A 19,766-nucleotide genomic window follows, 5' to 3' on the forward strand; every position below is an offset into this window, starting at 1 on the left:
GAAGTGCTTTGCCTGTCAAATAGATTAACAAACTTGTATTTTTTTTTTCTATTTCACTAGATATTATTGCAGATTGTATATGACAGAGTCCCAGAGCTCCAAGGCCGTGTACTGAAGCTTGTTGTGAAAAGCAAAGGAACATTTGTGGGAGCTGTTAACATTCAGCTGAGCAGTGTCCAGTTCAATGAAGAAAAGTGGTACTCCCTGGGAAACAGTGTAATTTAAATGCTCTCCGAGATGATTCAATTATTTGCCCACTCACTAATGTTTCTTTATCCCATTTCCCACGGTACATTTTGTCTCAGTTGCCCTTGAGAATAGGCAGTCATCTGCTGAGCACATATCCTAACATTTCATAATGCTATTGTCTTAAATGTGCTACCATGTTCCTGCCACAGATTCCTGACAGCGTGAGTTTAAGGAATCACGTGCTAAGGACTTGTAGCAATATGCAGAAGTTCTTATGACAGCAATGAAGGGCTTGGTTTTGTTAATATTAAATAGTACAGTAAAAATACTAAATTCTCAGTGTGTGGGGCCTCATTCTTTGCCCATTAATTCCACTGGTGGTGTTGAAACAATGCTGGTAATGATGTAATTTATCATCATTGCATGTGATGAGTTCACCAGAGGACCATGGGATGGTTCCCTGACAATACATTTCCCTGCAGATGTCCAGCAAATTTCACATTAAATCTTATCCAATCAATACTTTGGGTTTTTTAAAGAATGTTAGAAGTTTTGATACAATGTCACATTTAATCCAGGACATTAATTTGTCAACAATATGTATCATTGTTTTTTTATTCTGACATCCAAGAGGCAGATATAACTGGTCATTTGTGTGAAGAGAGAAGGGGGGAGAAGCTGATGTTCATGAATAAAGAGATTATATTGAGTGTGAGCTTTCAGGGGGGATTTATTTAAGCTCATGATGCCACAGATATTTGTTCAGCAGTCTTCCCACATTGCACTCCTATGCTGCATAAGGGGTTCAAGTCAATACATGCATTGAATAGATTTAGAGTATTTATATATTAAATAATGAACATGAGTGGTTCCTTTAAGTTCACAGATGCTAATTATGGGCCCTGTTTTTCTCTAATTTGAGGAAGCACTTAAACACCTCTTTAAGCATTTGGCATATGAGCAGCCACAATGAGCTGTCCATTACTGCCAGACTCTTGCACACACCCACTGACCATGTAAATAAACCTTTCCAGGGCCAGGGGCACAGTTTTAAGGCACAGGAGATGTGTTGATTTGTGGTCTGATCTGCTGTAAATTTTAAGTTCCCTTATACTGGGCAGATCTGACATTTGTCCTACCAGGTGGAAAAGTGGTCAACAGAGGGGTAATAATCCCAGAAGTGAAGATAATTGCCTTCTTCTCCCAAAGGACACCCACAGCAGTCGTCAGAATAGAAAGTTGTATAAAGCTCCTGAAGTGGGACTTGGAGTGTTAGGAAATAAAATAAGCTGGAGTTTTTCTCAGCATCAAACAAATGGACTTGATCAGGTTTTATCTAAAAATACTTTCCCTAGTCAAACTGATGTACTAAGCTCCTCCTCAGTAAGGGGAGGTCAGGGGAACTCTGTTTGGATATTAATATTATTCATCTATTCAGAGCTGTGAGAAACTGTAAAATATTCGCCACATGCAAAGGATATTGGCTGGCACACAGAATATCATCACTACAAAGATCAGGACACCAAACATTTTTGTACTATAGGGTCTCATGGGAGACAAATCAAGTGCCTTGTCATTCAAGCACAGAAAACACACTGAGACCAGCTTACAAAGTTATGGAATCACCTGACCTTACATTCCAATATTGATTTTAGATTCCTCTTAGTCTACTGTCTCAGTTTCCTTATTAAAACTATAATGCAATTTTCTAACAGTGTTATTTCCTGTGACATTTTCTAACACTTGTTTACCACATGCCCTGATTTTCCATCTTAGAGCAACATTTAATGAAACAGCATTAGAATAACAATAAAGAAAAAGAGCATTACAATCTATCATCAGAACTGTCTGTAAACTTAAGCAATATTATTTGATATTAAAGAAACTTGTTGATAAAACATCCTTTTCTAAAAAAAAAATCATATTTGAGTGACAAATCTGCCATTAGTTGTGTAACTGTAGTCCTGTGGAAGGTCAACAATGCTTCAGTTCTGAAAGGAAGATGGGAAAATTGTGTCTTATGGGTAAGATCTACACTGATGTTAAGCAAGTAGTTGTCCTCCTAGATTTCACACACATAATCAACCCTTGATTTTTCTAAAACTCTCCAGTTCTCCTCGGAATACTGTGTTTCCAACTTCCTGAGTTCCCGGTAAGATGTATCCTGAGCTCCCTGCTCCTATGAGGAATATGGTTCTTTACAAACTCTCCATGAATTTTTTTATCTTGCTTTAGCAGCAGAACATTCAAGACTAAGCTAAGGAAAGGTACCAATACTAGCATATGATTTTTTTATGATTTTAATTTTTTTCTGAAAACTATTTTTTCAGGTAAGAAAATGACAGTGGGCACTAAAGAGGAATAATTCAGTCAGAGCCCACTTTTTCCAAATTTAAAGGGAACATTGTATGTATAATTTTTCCTGTCCCCTTGAAAAGCTACAATGGTAAGAGATGTTGTTCAATACAAATAAAAATGCCAATTTCACATGCTTATATCCTAAAAAATTAGCATGATCTCTTATATGTATTGGATTATTATTCTCACTCAATAATTAATCATAAATTTGAAATTAGCTTCAACTGACATTAACTCAATTTTTAAAATATTCAAAAGCATTCAGTGTTTATTAATTGTTTCTAAACATTCATAGAATAATTGAATCACAGAATGGCTTGGGTTGGAAGGGATTTTAAAGATCATCTCATTCCAACCCCATGCCATGGCCAGAGACACTTTGTAGGTTGCTCAGAGCCCCATCCTACTGGTTTTGAACTCTTCCAGGGATGAGGAGTCCACAACTTCTCTGGAAACCTGTGCCAGTGCCTCACCACCCTCACAGTAAATAATTTCTTCCTTATACCCAGTTAAACTTACAGTTTAATTTACAGTTAAATGTAAATTACAGTTTAATCTTTCAGTTTAAAGCCATCCACCCTTTTCCAATCGCTACATACCCTTCTACTGGAAGGTTCTATAAGGTTTCCCTGGAGCCTTTTCTTCTCTAGGCTGAACAGCTCCAACTCTCTCAACCTTTCCTCACAGCAGAGGTGCTCCACACCTCTGATCATTTTCATGACCCTCCTCTAGACTCTCTCCAAAAGATCAACCTCTTTCTTGTGTTGGAGGCCCCAAAGCTAAATGCAACTTCCCAAGTGGGATCTCCTGAGAGCAGACTAGGAGGGTAAAATCACCTCCCTCAACGCTGATTTTGATAGCAGATGTGGGCTATGTTTCCACTTTTTCCATCAGTGGGAACTTCCCCAACCTGCCCTGACTTCCCAAGTGAGGGATCGCGGCTCAGGCCAGTTTCCTCAGGACCTGTGGATGTTTCTCATCACGTCCCATGGACCTGTGCACCTCAAGGCTCCTTAGGTTTTCTCAGACCCAGTCTTCTCCTACAGAAAAACAGCAGTAGGGCCAAGGACAGCAGCCCTTATTTGGGATACCCCCTCCATAATATTCCCTCTGGCTTCACAAAATCATTGTGAATGTGCCTCTCTGGGAATCAGGCCACTGGGGCTGTTGCGAAGCCAGAGATGTTATTTTATTGGAGCAGGGGGCAATCCTCCAGAATGATTTCTTCTGTGGAGCATCAGTGATAATACCAGATATGAACAAAGAGTGATGCAGGTTCCAGCTTGATGCCTTCTTTGGATATCAACGGAATGTTACGGTAACCTGTAAATATAATGACACCTTTATTAGCGTATAAACCACAAGCACAAATATTATGATGGAGTGTTTTTATGATCACCAATGCAAACAAGGCATAATTTATGATTCTGTAAGTAGCTCTTTAAAATAAAATGAAATTATACTAGAACTGAATATCATTTGTGCTGGTTTTTCTCATTTATATATATATAGTATTTCAATTCTGGTATTTTTGGTGTCAGAGTGAAAAAGCCCAGTGTTTTGCAGGATGTGATATTTTTTCAAATGGAAGACTTTCAGCCCAGTGATATTTAAACATGGGCAAACTTACATTGTAACATCCCAGGTTATGTGCTGCACACATTGTTTTGAGAGCAAATGAAAGAACTTGTGAATCAGCAGTGATAGCACCTACAGAACGGTGCTGCAGCAGCCATGCACTGTGCAGCTGAGGCAGAAAAAAGTGAAGTGTAAGACTTTCTACCATGACTTCTTAAAAAGTTAATTTCATATGAGTAATTCACTTTATCAGAGATAGGTCATGCCATCATGAAGCTACGTGTTCATCTGGTTATTGAAGCATTTGGAAAAGCCATAGTTCTCAATTTCAAACATAATTCACTTACCTGCTTAGAAAACAAAACAACTTTTTCTTAAAAATCCCGGCCTGTACTGCTTTATATGACTAAATGTCCCTTATTTAATAACAAGTGACAATGTCACTTATGGTTAAAAAAAATTCTGTGTTTTTTCTATGTATATATGTAAATAATTCCAGCTATTTAAGTAAGTCTGTTTTGTAGAAGTATCCATGTTCTGAACTGCAGTTTTCAAAATCCCTCTTTAGCTGTGTGTGGATGCCTGTGGAGTCTTTGGGAGCCACATTTACCTGGGTTTGGAATTTCTTGCTTCTTTCATACAGAATCATAGAATTGTTTAGATTGGAAAAGAGCTCTAAGATCATCAAGTCCAGCCTTTGACTGAACACCTCCTTGTGAACCAGGGCATGGCACTGAGTGCCACATCCAATTGTTTCTTGAACACCTTCAGAGATGGTGGTTCCACCTCCTGTCTGAGCAGCTCTTTCTAATAATGGACAACCCTACCAGTGACAAAATTCTCCCTGATGTCCAACTGAACCTTCCCTGGCACAGCTTGAGCCATTTCCCCTTGTTCTGTCACACTACACATAAGTTCCTCTGGTATTTAAGGTTCAGATTCTAGGCAGCAAATATTAAAGCTGGTTGTAGGCAATTTACATTTGAGATCAGTTTTTAAGGCATGCACACAATATGTGGAAGGCTTGGTTGATTTCTTATCCGAAGATACACTTCAAAGACTAAGACTAATTTCTGAAGACTTGTGTTCTAGCCCCTACCTACAGAAGATTCTACAAAGTTTCCTGAGAGAAGTAAAACTTCTTTTTTATTATTGAAATTGCCCCAATTTGCATTAAATAATTAACTACTCTTGGATCCCATGATAATAGAGTTAAAAATTGAGTTCCTGTCCTGTATTAGTATTCACCATGGCAGATTCATTGGCACAGGGACTGTAAGAGAGGACTCCCCCCTCCTATTTGCCTTTAACCACCCAGGTAGAGAATTTTTCTCAATTTCAGCCCCTCTGAGTATAGCTACATAATCACTACATGGAAAATCAAATTCTGCTGCAGCTGGACAGCGAGCATTCCTCCCCAGTGGAGTCTACAGGTAGTTGGAGTCTGCTGCTGGGGAAAGGAAGGCAGTGTGGATATAGATTTGAATCCTTTCAAAAGAAAATGCAGAGGAGGGAGGAAATGGCACAACCTTGCCCCTCTGGCTGTCAAAGAAAATAAAAGATGTAAGCACTGCTCAGCTTTTGGAAGCAACTTGCCCTCAGGGAAACCTCAGGGATATGAATCCTAGGGACCTGGGGACAGTCCTGTAGTACAGATTTAAGCAATTGGAATGGTGAAGACTAAGACTGAAATCCATGCTCACTCTCCAGCATATTAGGCAGTTCTTGCCTTGTCTTCTGCTTGTTGTGACTCCCTCTGCAAGAACATTATTTTCCTATTTCACTGTTTAGAGAGTACTTGGGTACCTAAAGCAAAACCATCGTTCCAGACCTGCTTTCAGAGATCTCAATGTTAAGCATTGCAATGAATGTAATAAATTGTAATAAATTTTGAAATTATTTATCACTTTACCTCTTAGAAGCATTTTATTTATGGCCTCTGGGCATTCTGATAGCAAATTACTTTTTTTATATTGTGTTAAGTGGGGATTGGGGCAATTTGTTTGGCATCATTTATAATTTTTGTACCTAGACTCACTCCCTAGAATTTTAATTATTGCACTGAAAATGTTTCCTCAGAAATCTACTGCTCTTACTTTTCCAAAATATGAATCCCTCATTTGTAACCAAAATTATAAAGACATTAAGCCTCACTGAAAATTTGTATCTAAAAAAACCTCAATCAATAATTTTGCAAGTGCTTGTAAGCAGCAGTGCCTGATATTTGAATTTGTCTCAGATATTGTGAATTGTTAGGTTGAGTGTTCTTTCATTATCCTGAAGTATACAAATAAAAGGAAACGAAAAGGTTATCAGTGTAAAAATTCATGTTGTAGAAAAACAACTGAGCTCTAAGAGTAATGTCATTTTTCTTGTATAACTCCTCAGCCTCAACTAAGAATCACAAGCAGCTTTATGACTTCCAAACATGAGGGAAAAAAAATGCACCATTTCAAATCCTGTTAAGCTTAATAAAAAAGGTGTGGTGCCTGTTGCCAGCTCCAGTGTTTTGCCTTGCCGTCTTTATTCACTAATAAAAGCTGTTTGTTTTGTCAGAAATGGCTTTGGAAAGCCAGTGTAGTAAACAGCCATTTTACATAAGCCTTTCTCCTTGGCCTATTGGCTTCTGTGTCTGCTCTTTATGAGCAGCCTTTTCATTACAAAAGTTCCAGGAACTGTACTGGCTTAACAAAAGAAACTCCAGCAAGAAAAATACCATGAATATTTTGCCCTATTTTTAACCATTGTTCTCCACTCTGAAAAGTTGCAGATAGGTTACCTGAGGGGGTTTTGGTGGTTGATTTTGTTTTAATTTGGTATTGGGTTTTGAACTTATCTAAGTGCACAAAACCACTGTCTTCATAGCAGCTCTGACTAGTCTCACTTCTTGCAATGAATTAAAATACCACCTGAGCAGTTTCCATCTAGAATGGAACACTGCAGTGGGAAGAATCACCTGCCATTAATATTGTTCTGATTTCAACATCACGGATTTGCATTCAGAGAATATGTTTATTTCAAACATAGAGAGTGCCATTTATTCATTTTGTTACAAAATCGTGTTCTAGAAAATAAAGGTGGTGCTGAAGTCTCTCAATGCTACAGTAACAAAAAAAGCCTGGAATGTTGCAGATTTTTTTGAGCTGTTATAAGTGGTTGACATAAAAATATTACCTGTATTCAGGCTCATCACAGGTAAAGTGTACTGGCCAAGGAATTCGTTGTTACACACAGAAATCTCATTCTGCACGCAGAAGCGTATCATTGCCAGTTCTGGAACTTGGATGTTAAAAGAGAATGTTTCATTCCATTTAGGGCTCAAAGCTAATTAAAGGAGAAAAGAAACAGGATTAAAATATGATTTCTTTTTTTTCTACTCTATAACTAAGCTGCTATCACTAGTCTGAACTGGTAAAGAGTTTCTTTTACCCTAGGTATCTGTGCCCATTTAAACAAATAACTAAACTCCCACTGACTGTAGTGGGGCAAAAGCCTAAGATAGTTGGTGTCATCCCTTAAAAGAGAGAAAAATGAGACAAGGATAGTCAGGTTAAGAACTTCTGCTCAGCTTAAATTTTCCTATAGCCATACCAGTTTCATGCTTTTGTCAAAGTTTCTCCTTTCACAGTGTTGGAAATGAATAAATTCAGGTAGTAAAACGTTCACTTGACTAGAAATACAAAAAGAGAATGTGGAACAGGAGGGGTTTCCCTGGTCTTTAGCAATGTTCATACAGGGAAAAGAAATTCAGGGGCTGATTTAAAACAGCAGCTATCTATAAAAAAGAAAAAGGAAGCATAGAAGACAGAGGCACAGACAAAATGAGATCACAGAAAGCTTGTAGTCTGAGACATCAAGAAGATCTGTATTATAAAGATAAGGGAGTGCTCACAGACAGCTACAAAGAGTACACACTTCACCTGTCAAGCAATTAAGGGATTACTCCTACCAGAGACTTTAAATGAGACGAGTGATGAAGTTACAGCAATTTCTTAAGAAAACCTCGTCATTAAGTTAAGTGGTTAAGGCTGGGATAGGGTTAACTTTCTTCATGCCAACCCCTATGGTGCTGCATTTTGGATTTTTGACTCAAACAGCACTGACTACACCCCAGTGTTTGAGCTATTGCTGAACAGGGCTTCCACAGTGTCGAGATTTCTGTCTTTCTCACTGCAGAGCAGCCTCCCCATCCCAGTGAGGGGGCTGGGGGTACCCAGGAAGTTGGGAGGAGGCACAAGTGGTACAGCTGACCCCAGCTGGCCAAGGGGATGTTCCTTACAAATGGTGTCATGCTCACAGCTGGGGGGAAGGAGGAAGAGAGGGCATTCAGAATTGCAGTGTCTGTCTTCCCAAGTAACCTCAGAGCTCCAAAATGAAGCCTTGTTTCCCTGGGAATGGCTCCACACCTGCCTGCCCATGGGAAGTGGTGAATAAATTCCTTATTTTGCTTTGCTTGTGTGGGCAGCTTTTGCTTTATCTATCAAACTGTCTTCTTCTCAACCCGGGGGTTTTCTCATTTTGGCCTTTCCAGCCCTCTTCCCATCCAACTAGAGGACAACAAGCAAGCAGCTCTTTGGAGCTGAGCTGCTGTCCAGGATGAGCCCACAGCAGTGTGAAAAAAAATAAATTCCACCTTCCTTTAGAAAGGGGGAGTGCTCCCAGCTGTGTGTTTGTGCTTCCTTAATCTATCAGTCTAGAAAAATGGCACACACAGCATGAACTTCTGCTACAGATTTTGTGCCAGGAAATCCTAGTCTAGAGAGAAATAATTGCATTTTCTATAACTCCTTGGGATGCAAAGTTGGTGTTTCCTTATAAAATGTTGTTGTGCTTTGTTCACAGCCTAGAGAAGCAGACTGATGCTCACCATTGCTTCTTACAATACTAGAGTTCTTTCTTGCTTCATCCTCTGGTACACCATGGATTTCTATCTGTACCATGGGGTTAGCTTTGTTGCTCCTTGACGTGCTGCTGCGTGGTAACTGATGGCCACTGATGAGCTGGAAAATTAAAGTTATATTGAAATAACTGTAAGAATGAACTAATTCACCACAGCCATATAGTCACCATAATAGAAATAGCTTTCAAAAGAAATTACTTTAAGTATATGCCAGTCATAAACTGGTGTAATAAGCACAGTGGAATCAAGAATATGGTGCTTCCTATCTAATTTACTTATATATATATATATACTTTTTTAGAAACATTGTGGTTTAGGAGCATGTTTTAACTAGATCAGATTGGTCTGAGCCCAGTCCAAACTGACCTTGAATGGTTAGAGGGATGGGATACACATAACCTCTCTGGGCTGCCTGTGCCAGTGTTTCACCACCCTCTTTATAAATAAATAAATATAGAGATAAATAAATAACTGAAATAATATTTTAAACAATAATTTTCAGGTTTTTTTATTCAATAGCTATACATAAAAATTATATATTGCTACTGTACAAAATAATCCTATTGGAATCAGCCTACAGTGATTTTTACATTTTCTGCTATCGAGCTCATGAATTCCAATCTGTGTGGAGTGGATCAGCATCAAGACCCACCGTGACATCAGCATTGTGCTACAGGGTATGTAGCAGACTGCCTCACCTGTGCCTCATCTCTTGCACAGTGTTCCTTAGTATTAGACAAAAACTCTTCATTCAGTGAGCTTCCTGATGTGTTTTGACCAAAATTTCCAAAAACAGGAAATTTTGTCTCAGACTGCCCTGTAATCTGGCACCCAGACTAAGACAGGATTTATGAAAGTCACAACTTTGTCTGCTTTTTATCTATATTTCAGGGTAGCTAGGAAAGAGTCAACATCTGTGCAGTAATCAGCCTTTTAGGAATCAGTATATAACATGTATTGAGAGAGATATACAAGCCTGAAAGCACAGGTGAAAGATATGACTCCTGACCCTGGTCTCAGGCCTAAGCATCATAAGAGATTCTTATTCCCCTGTCAACCACCCCAAAAATCAAAACCCACAAATCCCACACTTTGCTTTGATATTTTCCAGTGCTTGTAGCACCTTGCCCCAAGAGAAGTTCTAGCCTGAAATACTGAAGAGCAGTGGCTTGGCAAACACTGATGCTCTTTCTTCCTAAGGAATTGCTGCTGCCTTCACCAGGAATCTTTGCAATCACTGATGGGCTGCCCACTAAGGACATGGGAGATTCCTTGCCATGTCCTGAGGGCCATTGCCAAGGCCTGCATGACCCACTGCTAGACCTAGCCTAAGCCTCCCCTGGCATGGGAAAAGAGTGAGTTCTTTCAAGCACACCGTGACCCAAAGCCATAAATCAAATCAATTTTTGACATCCAAGGTGAAGCAGACATACAGAGTGATGTAAAAATTTAGGAAGCACCTTGAACATCCCTATTTCTGCTTCAAAGGCTCTATGCCTCTTGATGGGAATTGTGGCACATTAGGTTGAGGATAAGGAATTCAGTAAAATCAGGCCCTATGTGATTTTTCTATTCTTCATTCGTTCATTCATTCATTCGTTCAGAGAGATTTGCCCCTTAGATGTTTTCTATCTTTGCTTTCTGTTGTCATTTCTGCATTCATCTGGTTAGTAACTTTTTCAGCAGAAGCTGCTTTTCCTTTGACTCCTGCTCCAAATTGCTTTTGTCTTCAACCACAATTTCCTGGTTTTTGCTGCTGGCTATGAATGGGGCTCTCTGTGCCCTTCATTCCCTCAGCCAGTGGGATGCCATTGCCTCTCTGCAGCCCGCACTATCCAGCCTGAAGTCTCAGTCTAAAGTCCTCAATCTTAAACACAGCCTTTCTCTTCTCCAGCTCCTTCCAAACTCAGACACTTCCTCTGCATTGACAATGGTTTTGCCTGTCTCCTGCATTACAATTCAGGGTTTCTCCTCATCCTAATTCCAGCTTCATACAAATTAGGGCTAAAATAAGTGATGTATTTGCCTGGCTGCCTGAAATCATCCAGCAATGTCTATTCACAATTGGTATGCTCACTGTCAGGACACTAGAATGTTCTTGATTAGGTGCGTGCATTATGTAAGTATTTTATAATTGTCACTAACTATTGTTTTATCTCTGCTATTTATTACTCTGAAAGAAACAAAATAGCAATTACACACTAATTATATGCTAATTAAATAGCATTTATGCAAGTGGTATTCTGTGTAATCAGAAATATTACCTTTTCATTGGGAAAAGGGACTTTTCTAATTAGTGAACAATTATAACAAATCTACTTGACCTCAAAATAAAGGCCTTATCTAATCATTTATTTGTAAATGGCATGCATTTCAAGTATTTTTGGGAAGTCAATCACATTATAATTTGGGAGAAGTAGAAATAATTCAAAGACTTATTAATTCATCCCTCCTTTCACCCTTATTTATACCATTTAAGGATTATAAATAGTCTTTTATATATGCATAGAAAGATAATGAGACTTAAAAGAAGCATGAAGCTTCCTATCTTATCTTTAAAAATTTCCATTTGTCAATTAACATTATAATAGTACACGTGGTATTATTGATAGTGAAAGAAATAACACCCGAAGTGCACATTTGAATTCTGTGTTTTCAGTTCAGCTTCCACATGCACAATTGTCTGGCTCCTTTTGCAGCTACATTATTTATATTTATTTGTACAGCATCATTAAAAATCATGTATTTTTACAGTCTCCTGGAGGCTCTGAACCCCTACATATTTTTAGCAAGCATAAGTGAAATACAGATGGGAAAGCACCCAAGCAGCAGTTGATACTCTGTGAGAGTTTTACCAGCTTGTTGAAAACATTAGTTCCCAACAAACAGGAATAGGAATAAAATGGGGAAAAAAAATAGATAATAATTGCATCTGAAATACATAAAATTTGCTTTCCCATTTTCATGGAACAAAACAACACTTCAGTCATCTTACCCTTATTGACAGAGACATTGGTTTGCTGTATCCTCCCACATTTCGGGTTGTAAATGTGGTATTGCGATCCCTCAAGAATACAGGTTTCAGCACATAGCCACAACCACCATTGTCCAGGAATTTTCCATCTTGCAATTCCATTTCTGTTCCCGGTGTTTGGAAGTTTAAGGCCACTGTAAAATTATATCAGTATTGATTTTAGTGAATTAGATTTGATAACATTTTATAAAAAAAATGTTAAAAAAAATTTCAAATGAGCTTAAGATATCTACATCTTTCAATTCATATGTAGGATCCTGTTATTTCCCTTAAATTAAGTGATACTCAATAACGGATTATTTGTGCACAAAAACAGTACACTCTTTAGAACTGCACCCTGTTTTAAGAACTAATCTATAGATCTTTTTTACATTGCTATACCTCTCTTCCCTTTTCTTTCTAAATTAGACCTTGGAGAATATGAAATAAGAGATCCTTCTCTCTGCAAGAACTGAATTCACATCCTAGTTTCTCTACAGCAGCAAGACCCTGCACTCCAAACCTGCTATCAAAGATCTGGTGCAGAAGTCAAAACCTCAGGATTGTATCTAACCTTAGTTATGGTGCAGAATTCATCACAAAAACATCTCACCCAGAAGATTAAGAAGCTTTAGTTTAGTTAGAATACTCAGTGAAAATACATATAAATTTATAGAACTAGAAGCAATTTTAAAAGTGTTCTTAAATTTATGTGAGCACACACTCTCTTGGAGCTTAATCCTCAGGTACTGGTGATTATTCTAAGAATACACCTGACAGATTTTTTCCTTTCCTTGGCAGTTCAAAACATTTTCAGTTTGCTGCAGCACCAATAATAAAATATCACACTTCTCATCAACAGGATATTGTAATTCATGAGATAAAGCCAACATTGAAATAGACCTGTTTAATGAAATTTCCCCCTATTCCAGTGCATTGGAGCTTCTTGTCACATTCCAAATAGAAAATGCAGAAGTCAAATCAGCAATGAATTATGACATTATGAACCCATGACATGTGTTAAACAGAGAATGATAAGAAGTCATTTACTTAAAAGGATGGTTAGGTAGGAATGAAAAAAGAAGATTTTAAGCAGTTCAAGTGACTCATAATAATTCATAAAGAGGACCTTATTACATTTTCCTGGGAGATAATATGAATGTGTTGAATGAACATTTGACATAATGCAAAAATCCTTATTGCAAGTGGAAAACACACAAAATTGTTTTCACTGCAAACATTACTCATTCCTTCACTGCTTTGATGATCATTTTAAAATATTCTGAAGCAAACAACACAAATAGGAATGAAGCAGCTGGTACAATGGACCTGATATTTATAATATGATATATAAACACATGTTTTTGGTGGGGTTACTTCTGAAGAGCTCTGGTTCCGTAGTCTCAAAACCAATTAATGGGTGGAATATATGAAGTGCTCCCAGAGTGCATCATCTGTTTAATCTGAAAGGAATCCCATCTGTGCTAGCTAAAATTGCTCTGCATCATGAACCAACATGCAGCAAGTAGGAATAACTGGAAACCCTGTCTAGAAAAACCTCAAACAAACAAAAAAAGCCTCCAAAACAAAACACAACATGCACTCCTGCTTTGATCTAAGTGTTAATGTAAAGACATGATTTTATGTTAATATACACAGGAATTTTGTTTTACCTTTAACAACAGAAACCAAACTTCAGAGTGTTCATATTGCCCATTGCCCACCATTGCCTTTTTTAAACAGGGTTGGTATTTTCTTGGTATGGTTTTGGCAGCGGTTCAAAATTTTCTCTTTATGACTCAACCCATCATCCAGAAACAGCCCCAAATTTGGTGCTATATGATGCTTGTATATTTTAATGCACTGAATCAAGCTGTGCAGAGGATGCTACAGGAGCTGCAACCCTGTGGCCCCTGGAAGTCTGAACTACAGATAAGCCAGGATCTCTCAGTCCTCAGGTGAGTCCTAGGCCACACTTTCAGGATACGTGGGTTTAAAAGTGCAACTGAAATTAGGCACATCGAACAGTCAGCTTCAAATAGCAGCTTCCACATGATGAACCAAATTACATGATTGCACATAATGAGACTATTGCTAAATTTACCAAGCTTTATAGGCGACTAAGCAGGAAAATCTGATGTAACAGCAGCAACAAGCAAACGAGAATACTTTATATTTTATCACATTAGGAAAATTACTTTTGCAACACAAGTGAAGGGCAATGTTATTATGGGTTGATATCTCTAAACATCAGCACTGTGTTTTCACTTAATTTAATTTGACCTTAAGAACAAGTTAAAAAACGCATGGAACAGTAGTTTTAATTTACTTACTGGTTTCTTTGTATTGCAAGTTTTAAGGTGATTAAGCAAATGTGAGATTTTGTGTCATATTCTCTGAGATGCAAACCTCTACTAAAACTGTTTACAGGGCTCATAGCTGCTTGGAGCCTCCCAGGGCACTACTTTATGGTGCATTGATGTACAATTTTTCTTTTTAATCAGGTGCAGTATAGCCCTAACACTTCTTGAGAAATGGCAAGGATCATAAACTAAAAGCTATGCCCAGCAGCTTGAGCTGAGCAATATCTTTCTGCAAACAATCCTGAACTTCTACCCAGTGTTTCATTTTAGCTTTGGTGAATTCAAGAGCAGAACTGTTCAATAATATTCTTTGTACTTTTGTTTTATGAAACAGTATAAATATAATGCATGTATGAAGAGAGATTTAAACTGACAGTTTATTTTGGAAAGAAACCCAAATGAGCTTGCAATGAAACCATCTGAGCAGTACATACTCTTAATGCATGGTTTTCATGGGGAAGTAAAGGCATCTGAAGTTTAACACTGTGTACGTTAAATTTTCTCCTCAGTCCTTTCATTAAGCACCAGAAGAATTTTAATATTGACATCAAAATCAAAGCAGCACAGCAAAACATGGGCTTGGGGAACAACCTGAGCAAAGCAATTCTTCACTGTGATTCCTGCACCTAAAACAGATTTAACTATTCCTAGAACCATGAGGCTAAATCCCCTTCAGATCAGAGTACTGAATACTCAAATCATCTTGCAAAGTACCAAAGCTGCCATGGCAGTCCCAGTAAGCCCCAGATGTAAATAACTTCATATGGCAAACTGAGGTTAGGAAATAGACTAGCTCCAAAAAATGAGCCAATCCATAATACACAGAAGAATATTATTTTTGACCCCAAACCTCTGTATCACAAGCAGTTAACTGAAGTCAGTTCCACCACTAATTGCAGAACTAAAGACACTCTAAATATTCATACACAGCACCTTCGATAGGTGCCACCATTCAAGACATAATTGATTTGTGGACTAAAAGCAAAAGCTTTGTAAAACCAAAATGAGAATTGTGACTGTGATTTGAAGGCATTGAGGAAAACTGCACATCTTTTGATCCTGCCTCTCATTAATATTCCCAGTGGGACTTTTAAATTGTAATTTTTTATTTTTTGTTCTTCGCTTCCTGGTTCTATCAGCTACATCACAACCATAAGGTTTAATGCATTTTCCCATTTAAATGGGAAGATTTTAAAATAGATAAGGACACATTTGTCACCATTTTTTCTTGAAATGAGTTACTTAATTGCATTTTATGCCATTTAAAAATGCATCTCAAAATGTATCAATTTTACACCCTTTCAAAAAAACTCATATTCAGAAAGCACTCACAGTGCCAATGTTCCTATCCCCATGGTTTACCTCACTCATTTGAATCTAAAGAGATGTAATAGATCACACTTCTATCAGCCTTCTTGTCTTGCTCTCAGCTCTTTCCAGTTGTCTGTGCTCTTAAAGTGGGCCACTCACAATGAATGCAACGAAAATCTGTGCCTCAGATATCCCAAATCTGAGCTGAATTCCACCCAGCCTGGGAAATGCTATTGCAAACAGGAGCGTATCCTAATGCTCTGGAATGTTGCCATTGGTTATGAGATGATCAATGTGATTGGATTTGAAGCCACTGCTTTCATTCCACACCAGCACTCCAAGCTGGGCACAGACTGTCTAGGCTTTCTTCTCACATGCAGGTCACAGCTGCACTCAATCCATCACTGCCCAAATTTACAGAAATATTTCAGAAGTCCAGGAAAGATGGAGCGAGACTATTTACAGGGGCATAACAGGACAGGGGGGAAGAGCTTCAAAGTGAAAGAGAATAAACCTGTGAATAGGTGAGACCCCACACAAACTTTATGAGCAAGGACTTTGGTCTACTAGACCAAAAATAAAGAAAAAAAACTCTTTTTTTTCTACCATAAACAAAATAAAATATATAATGATTGATTTTCCTACAACACAGAGCAAGCTTATATGGACAATATACATTTTGGCATAAAAAGTATCACCTCTCTTCCTGGCAAAAAAAAAAAAAAATCAGTAAAACTGTATTTTTTCTCTTCCCTAACAGACTCCAAATTGTATTAATCTTAATGATAACTTCTGGCTTCATTTTTCACCTGCACATTTTGAAATGGTTGTTTTCACTCTACAGAAGCTTGATTTATGGCTTACAATGTGAGGGATTCTGCCGTAGGAAGAGGGACTGCTCCTCTGAGAGCTGAATAAATGCATAACTGCATGACATAACATCCTTAAAATGTGCAGTCAGTCTTTTTTGTATGGTCTTTGGGCCAGTTTAATACTGTGGCTCTAAAGACACTGTCATTAGAAATGTGAAGAATCCAGTCACACAGTTCATAACTGCTGACATTGCTCCTACTTCATTACAAGTGGTCCTACTGGAAAAGAGATGTCAGGTGATTAAGAGTCCTCCATTGTCCAAGTAAATCTGCAAAGGGTTTAAGTAGAGATCCTCTCTTGTGAGATTCTCATGGGAAAAGTACCTAAAGCATTTCTGATAAATTATCAGATCTAAAAATCTAAATTGATTTTTGCTGTCTAATTAATGTGTCAGTCTGAAAGTCACACTTCAGTGTAAGTCTGAGTATTTTTGGTTGTCATTTGACCAATTTTACACCTGAAACGTTTCCAAAATAATTTTTAAAATTTACTTAACTTGTGATTCTTGGCAGAAAAGTGAATATTATCAGCTTCCCTCTCCTGTTTTAGTCTGGAGTCACTGACAGGTTTTAGAACAAGATCAGCAACTACTTCAGAAACAATTGTGTTCCTGCAATTTTTTCCCATCTTCCTTTAAAATTTATTAGACTTCACATAAATTATTTACTATTCTATTGGTTGTCTGCAGTGAAGGCAGCTGGAAAAACTGATAAAATGGAATTTCAATGTTTCTTTGCTTTAAAGTGAAATTCCAGTATCTATGACACACACCAAAAACTGCCTAAAAAGAAGCAGAATAGCCCAAGAGCTTTTTCATAAACCTGGCAGTAGAAGCATTTCTGCAGAAGAGACATAAAACCTTCATTCAAAACCACTCCCAGCATTTGGAGCCATTCCAAAGGAAAGTTGAGTGCATTTGGAGAGCTTCAGATGTTGAATCATATTATCCCACCTATCTTGCAGGTGTCTACACCTGAATTAGCTGTACCACTTCACTCTTTGTGAAGACTAAATCAGTGAAATTCAAGGGAAAACATTAAAAAAAAAATTAGTCCTCTAGGTTTCACTTGCTAAGGAGGCATTTCTGGACTATTAAAACCAGTAGAAGAGAGCAATAATATAGTTATTGACACAGAACCCAAGCAGGGTCAGGTTTGAGTCATTTTAATTTCCACAGGTGAGGCATACCAAGATCAAAATTAGTTGGTTTCTTTTCCCTTGGTTGCTTCAGAGGTTAAAATCAGAACTAGTTAGAGAGCTCCTTATCACTCCTCTTTTCATGCATCATTTTTTACCATATTTTGTCATATTATTGCACACAAGACTGAACCACAAAACAGATGTGACAAAATTGCCAAGCTGCATTTCAGTGTCACAGTCCAAAATAAAACCTACAGAAAGTAAAAAACCCATCATACAAGTACAACTTTCACAGCAGCATATAAATTTATGCACACCCCAAAAAGCACATATGAGATATTCTGAAATAAAATTCTCTACCTACAACACCATGGTTTTCTCCTGTAAGTTATGGCATGTTTTGGTCATTCCTGCAGAGTGCTTTGGTACATGTAGAACATTTCCAAATGCCACATTCAAAAGGTTATTTAAGTATTTTTTTATTATGATTTTCACCAAGGCTTTCTTTCATTTTGGATTTTTGTTGTTTTTTTCAGTCTATATAAAACAACTGATATCAGTTTATTTAAATAAATGTCCTGAATTTTATTTCCCTGCATAAATCTTTCCATTTCATTTTATTTCCTAAATAAAAAGGAGACATGGATACATCAAACCAGTTCTTTCCAGTGCCTCACTGCAGTTGTATGCAGGAGGCATACTAATTTTCACAGACTATGAAAAGTGAGGGTTTTTCTCCATAAGACCTCTTTTTTCCCAAAACCTCCTGTTCTTGTGAGTCTCAGTTTTCAGAGAATGGACAGGGAGTACACAGTGATATCCAAAAGCTATTTTGTGGAAACTCTGTACTTTTTACTGAGCTTTTTAACTTGCCTTCCTCTGGAAATTAGGTTTACACAATTACATGTCTTGTCCTCAGCCCCAAAAAGTCTTGAGCCTGTTGGACCATTTCATCCTGCTTTAGCTGAGTGCCAGGCTGCTCCAAGTTAATATGTTCCAAGCAATTCAGAGAAAATTGCTGGCAAGGTACAGAAGAAAGCACTGTTTTGAGTCAATCACTAAGGGAAGTGAAGGAGTAACTCAGTTCTCATAATTACAAGATGCAGAGGCCTGGAAGGCAGTTTGAACAAAACCTAATATATTTTCTTTGCCCAGCCAGAAAGGTTATGGATGTTAAAGGAATGTAAGCTTGCAGGTGTGGGGAGGAGAAGGGAGTTAAGAAGGGGAATAGGTGGCAAAGAGAAATCCAAGAGTCCTTTGAAGAGTTTCAGGGAATTGCAAAAGGGATCTAGAGGATTCACTTCTGTGCATGGGGTGTAAAGCACAACGGCAGGCAGACAGGAGGGGTGTGTGAATTATACAGACATGGGACAGATATAAAAATCAAAAGTCTGTGTTAAATCAGTGAAAGGACATCAGCAGAAGATTCACTGAGATACCCTCACTTTGGGAGTTGCATTGTGAAGAGCTGCTATATTTCTGCCAAACAGCTATCTAAAGCAGATTAGGGAATTAATAGATCTAACATAGCTTGGAAATAATGTATGTGGAGAATTGTTTTTAATCAGCCTATTCCCATGTGAAAAATAGAGGGGTTTTTAAGTGAAGATGCAAATGAAGTGACCAAGAGGGCAAATCTAACCACTTCCTGCATATTTTTAATTCTTCCAGGAAGGGGCCCAAACCCCCTATGCACCAAAAGTCATATGTTTTGCATATAAATGTTTAGACTGACTTCTCATTAAGGCACACTCTGAGTAAACAGCCAGTGTAGTAATTTTGAAAGATTTTGGCGCTGTCTGTGATCTAACAAATGGCTATCCTTTGCAGAGATAAGTGTGGAGATTCACAGGCTAGAAAGAAAACTAGTAAATTGCAGTATGATAAGACTGGGAGATTAATTCAATTTTAAATTAAGGACCTCTGGCGAGTGCTTTCTCTAAGAATGAAACAAACTTCCTAGTTTTTAATGGCAATGTATAGTTTAGATAGCAATGATAGCACACAGGGAGGGCAGCACCCCAGGTAAATAATCCAGACA

At 37.9% G+C, this 19,766-nt stretch overlaps 1 protein-coding gene across 1 annotated transcript in view; it reads right to left on the minus strand.

Moving 5' to 3' along the window:
* Positions 1-674: 674 nt before the first annotated feature.
* Positions 675-19,766, minus strand: part of LOC131586073 (1-phosphatidylinositol 4,5-bisphosphate phosphodiesterase zeta-1-like) — a 50,928-nt gene continuing 31,836 nt past the window's right edge. Inside the window, exons 10-13 of the mRNA XM_058852811.1 lie at positions 12,021-12,193; positions 8,993-9,125; positions 7,300-7,449; positions 675-3,870 (exon numbers count right to left, since the gene is read on the minus strand). Of these exons, the coding sequence (XP_058708794.1) occupies positions 3,785-3,870; positions 7,300-7,449; positions 8,993-9,125; positions 12,021-12,193 (542 nt within the window). The 3' untranslated portion in view covers positions 675-3,784. The remainder of the gene's footprint in view (positions 3,871-7,299; positions 7,450-8,992; positions 9,126-12,020; positions 12,194-19,766) is intronic.

This window comes from Poecile atricapillus, chromosome 18 (genome assembly GCF_030490865.1).
Source record: "Poecile atricapillus isolate bPoeAtr1 chromosome 18, bPoeAtr1.hap1, whole genome shotgun sequence".
Classification (NCBI taxonomy): Eukaryota; Metazoa; Chordata; class Aves; order Passeriformes; family Paridae; genus Poecile; species Poecile atricapillus.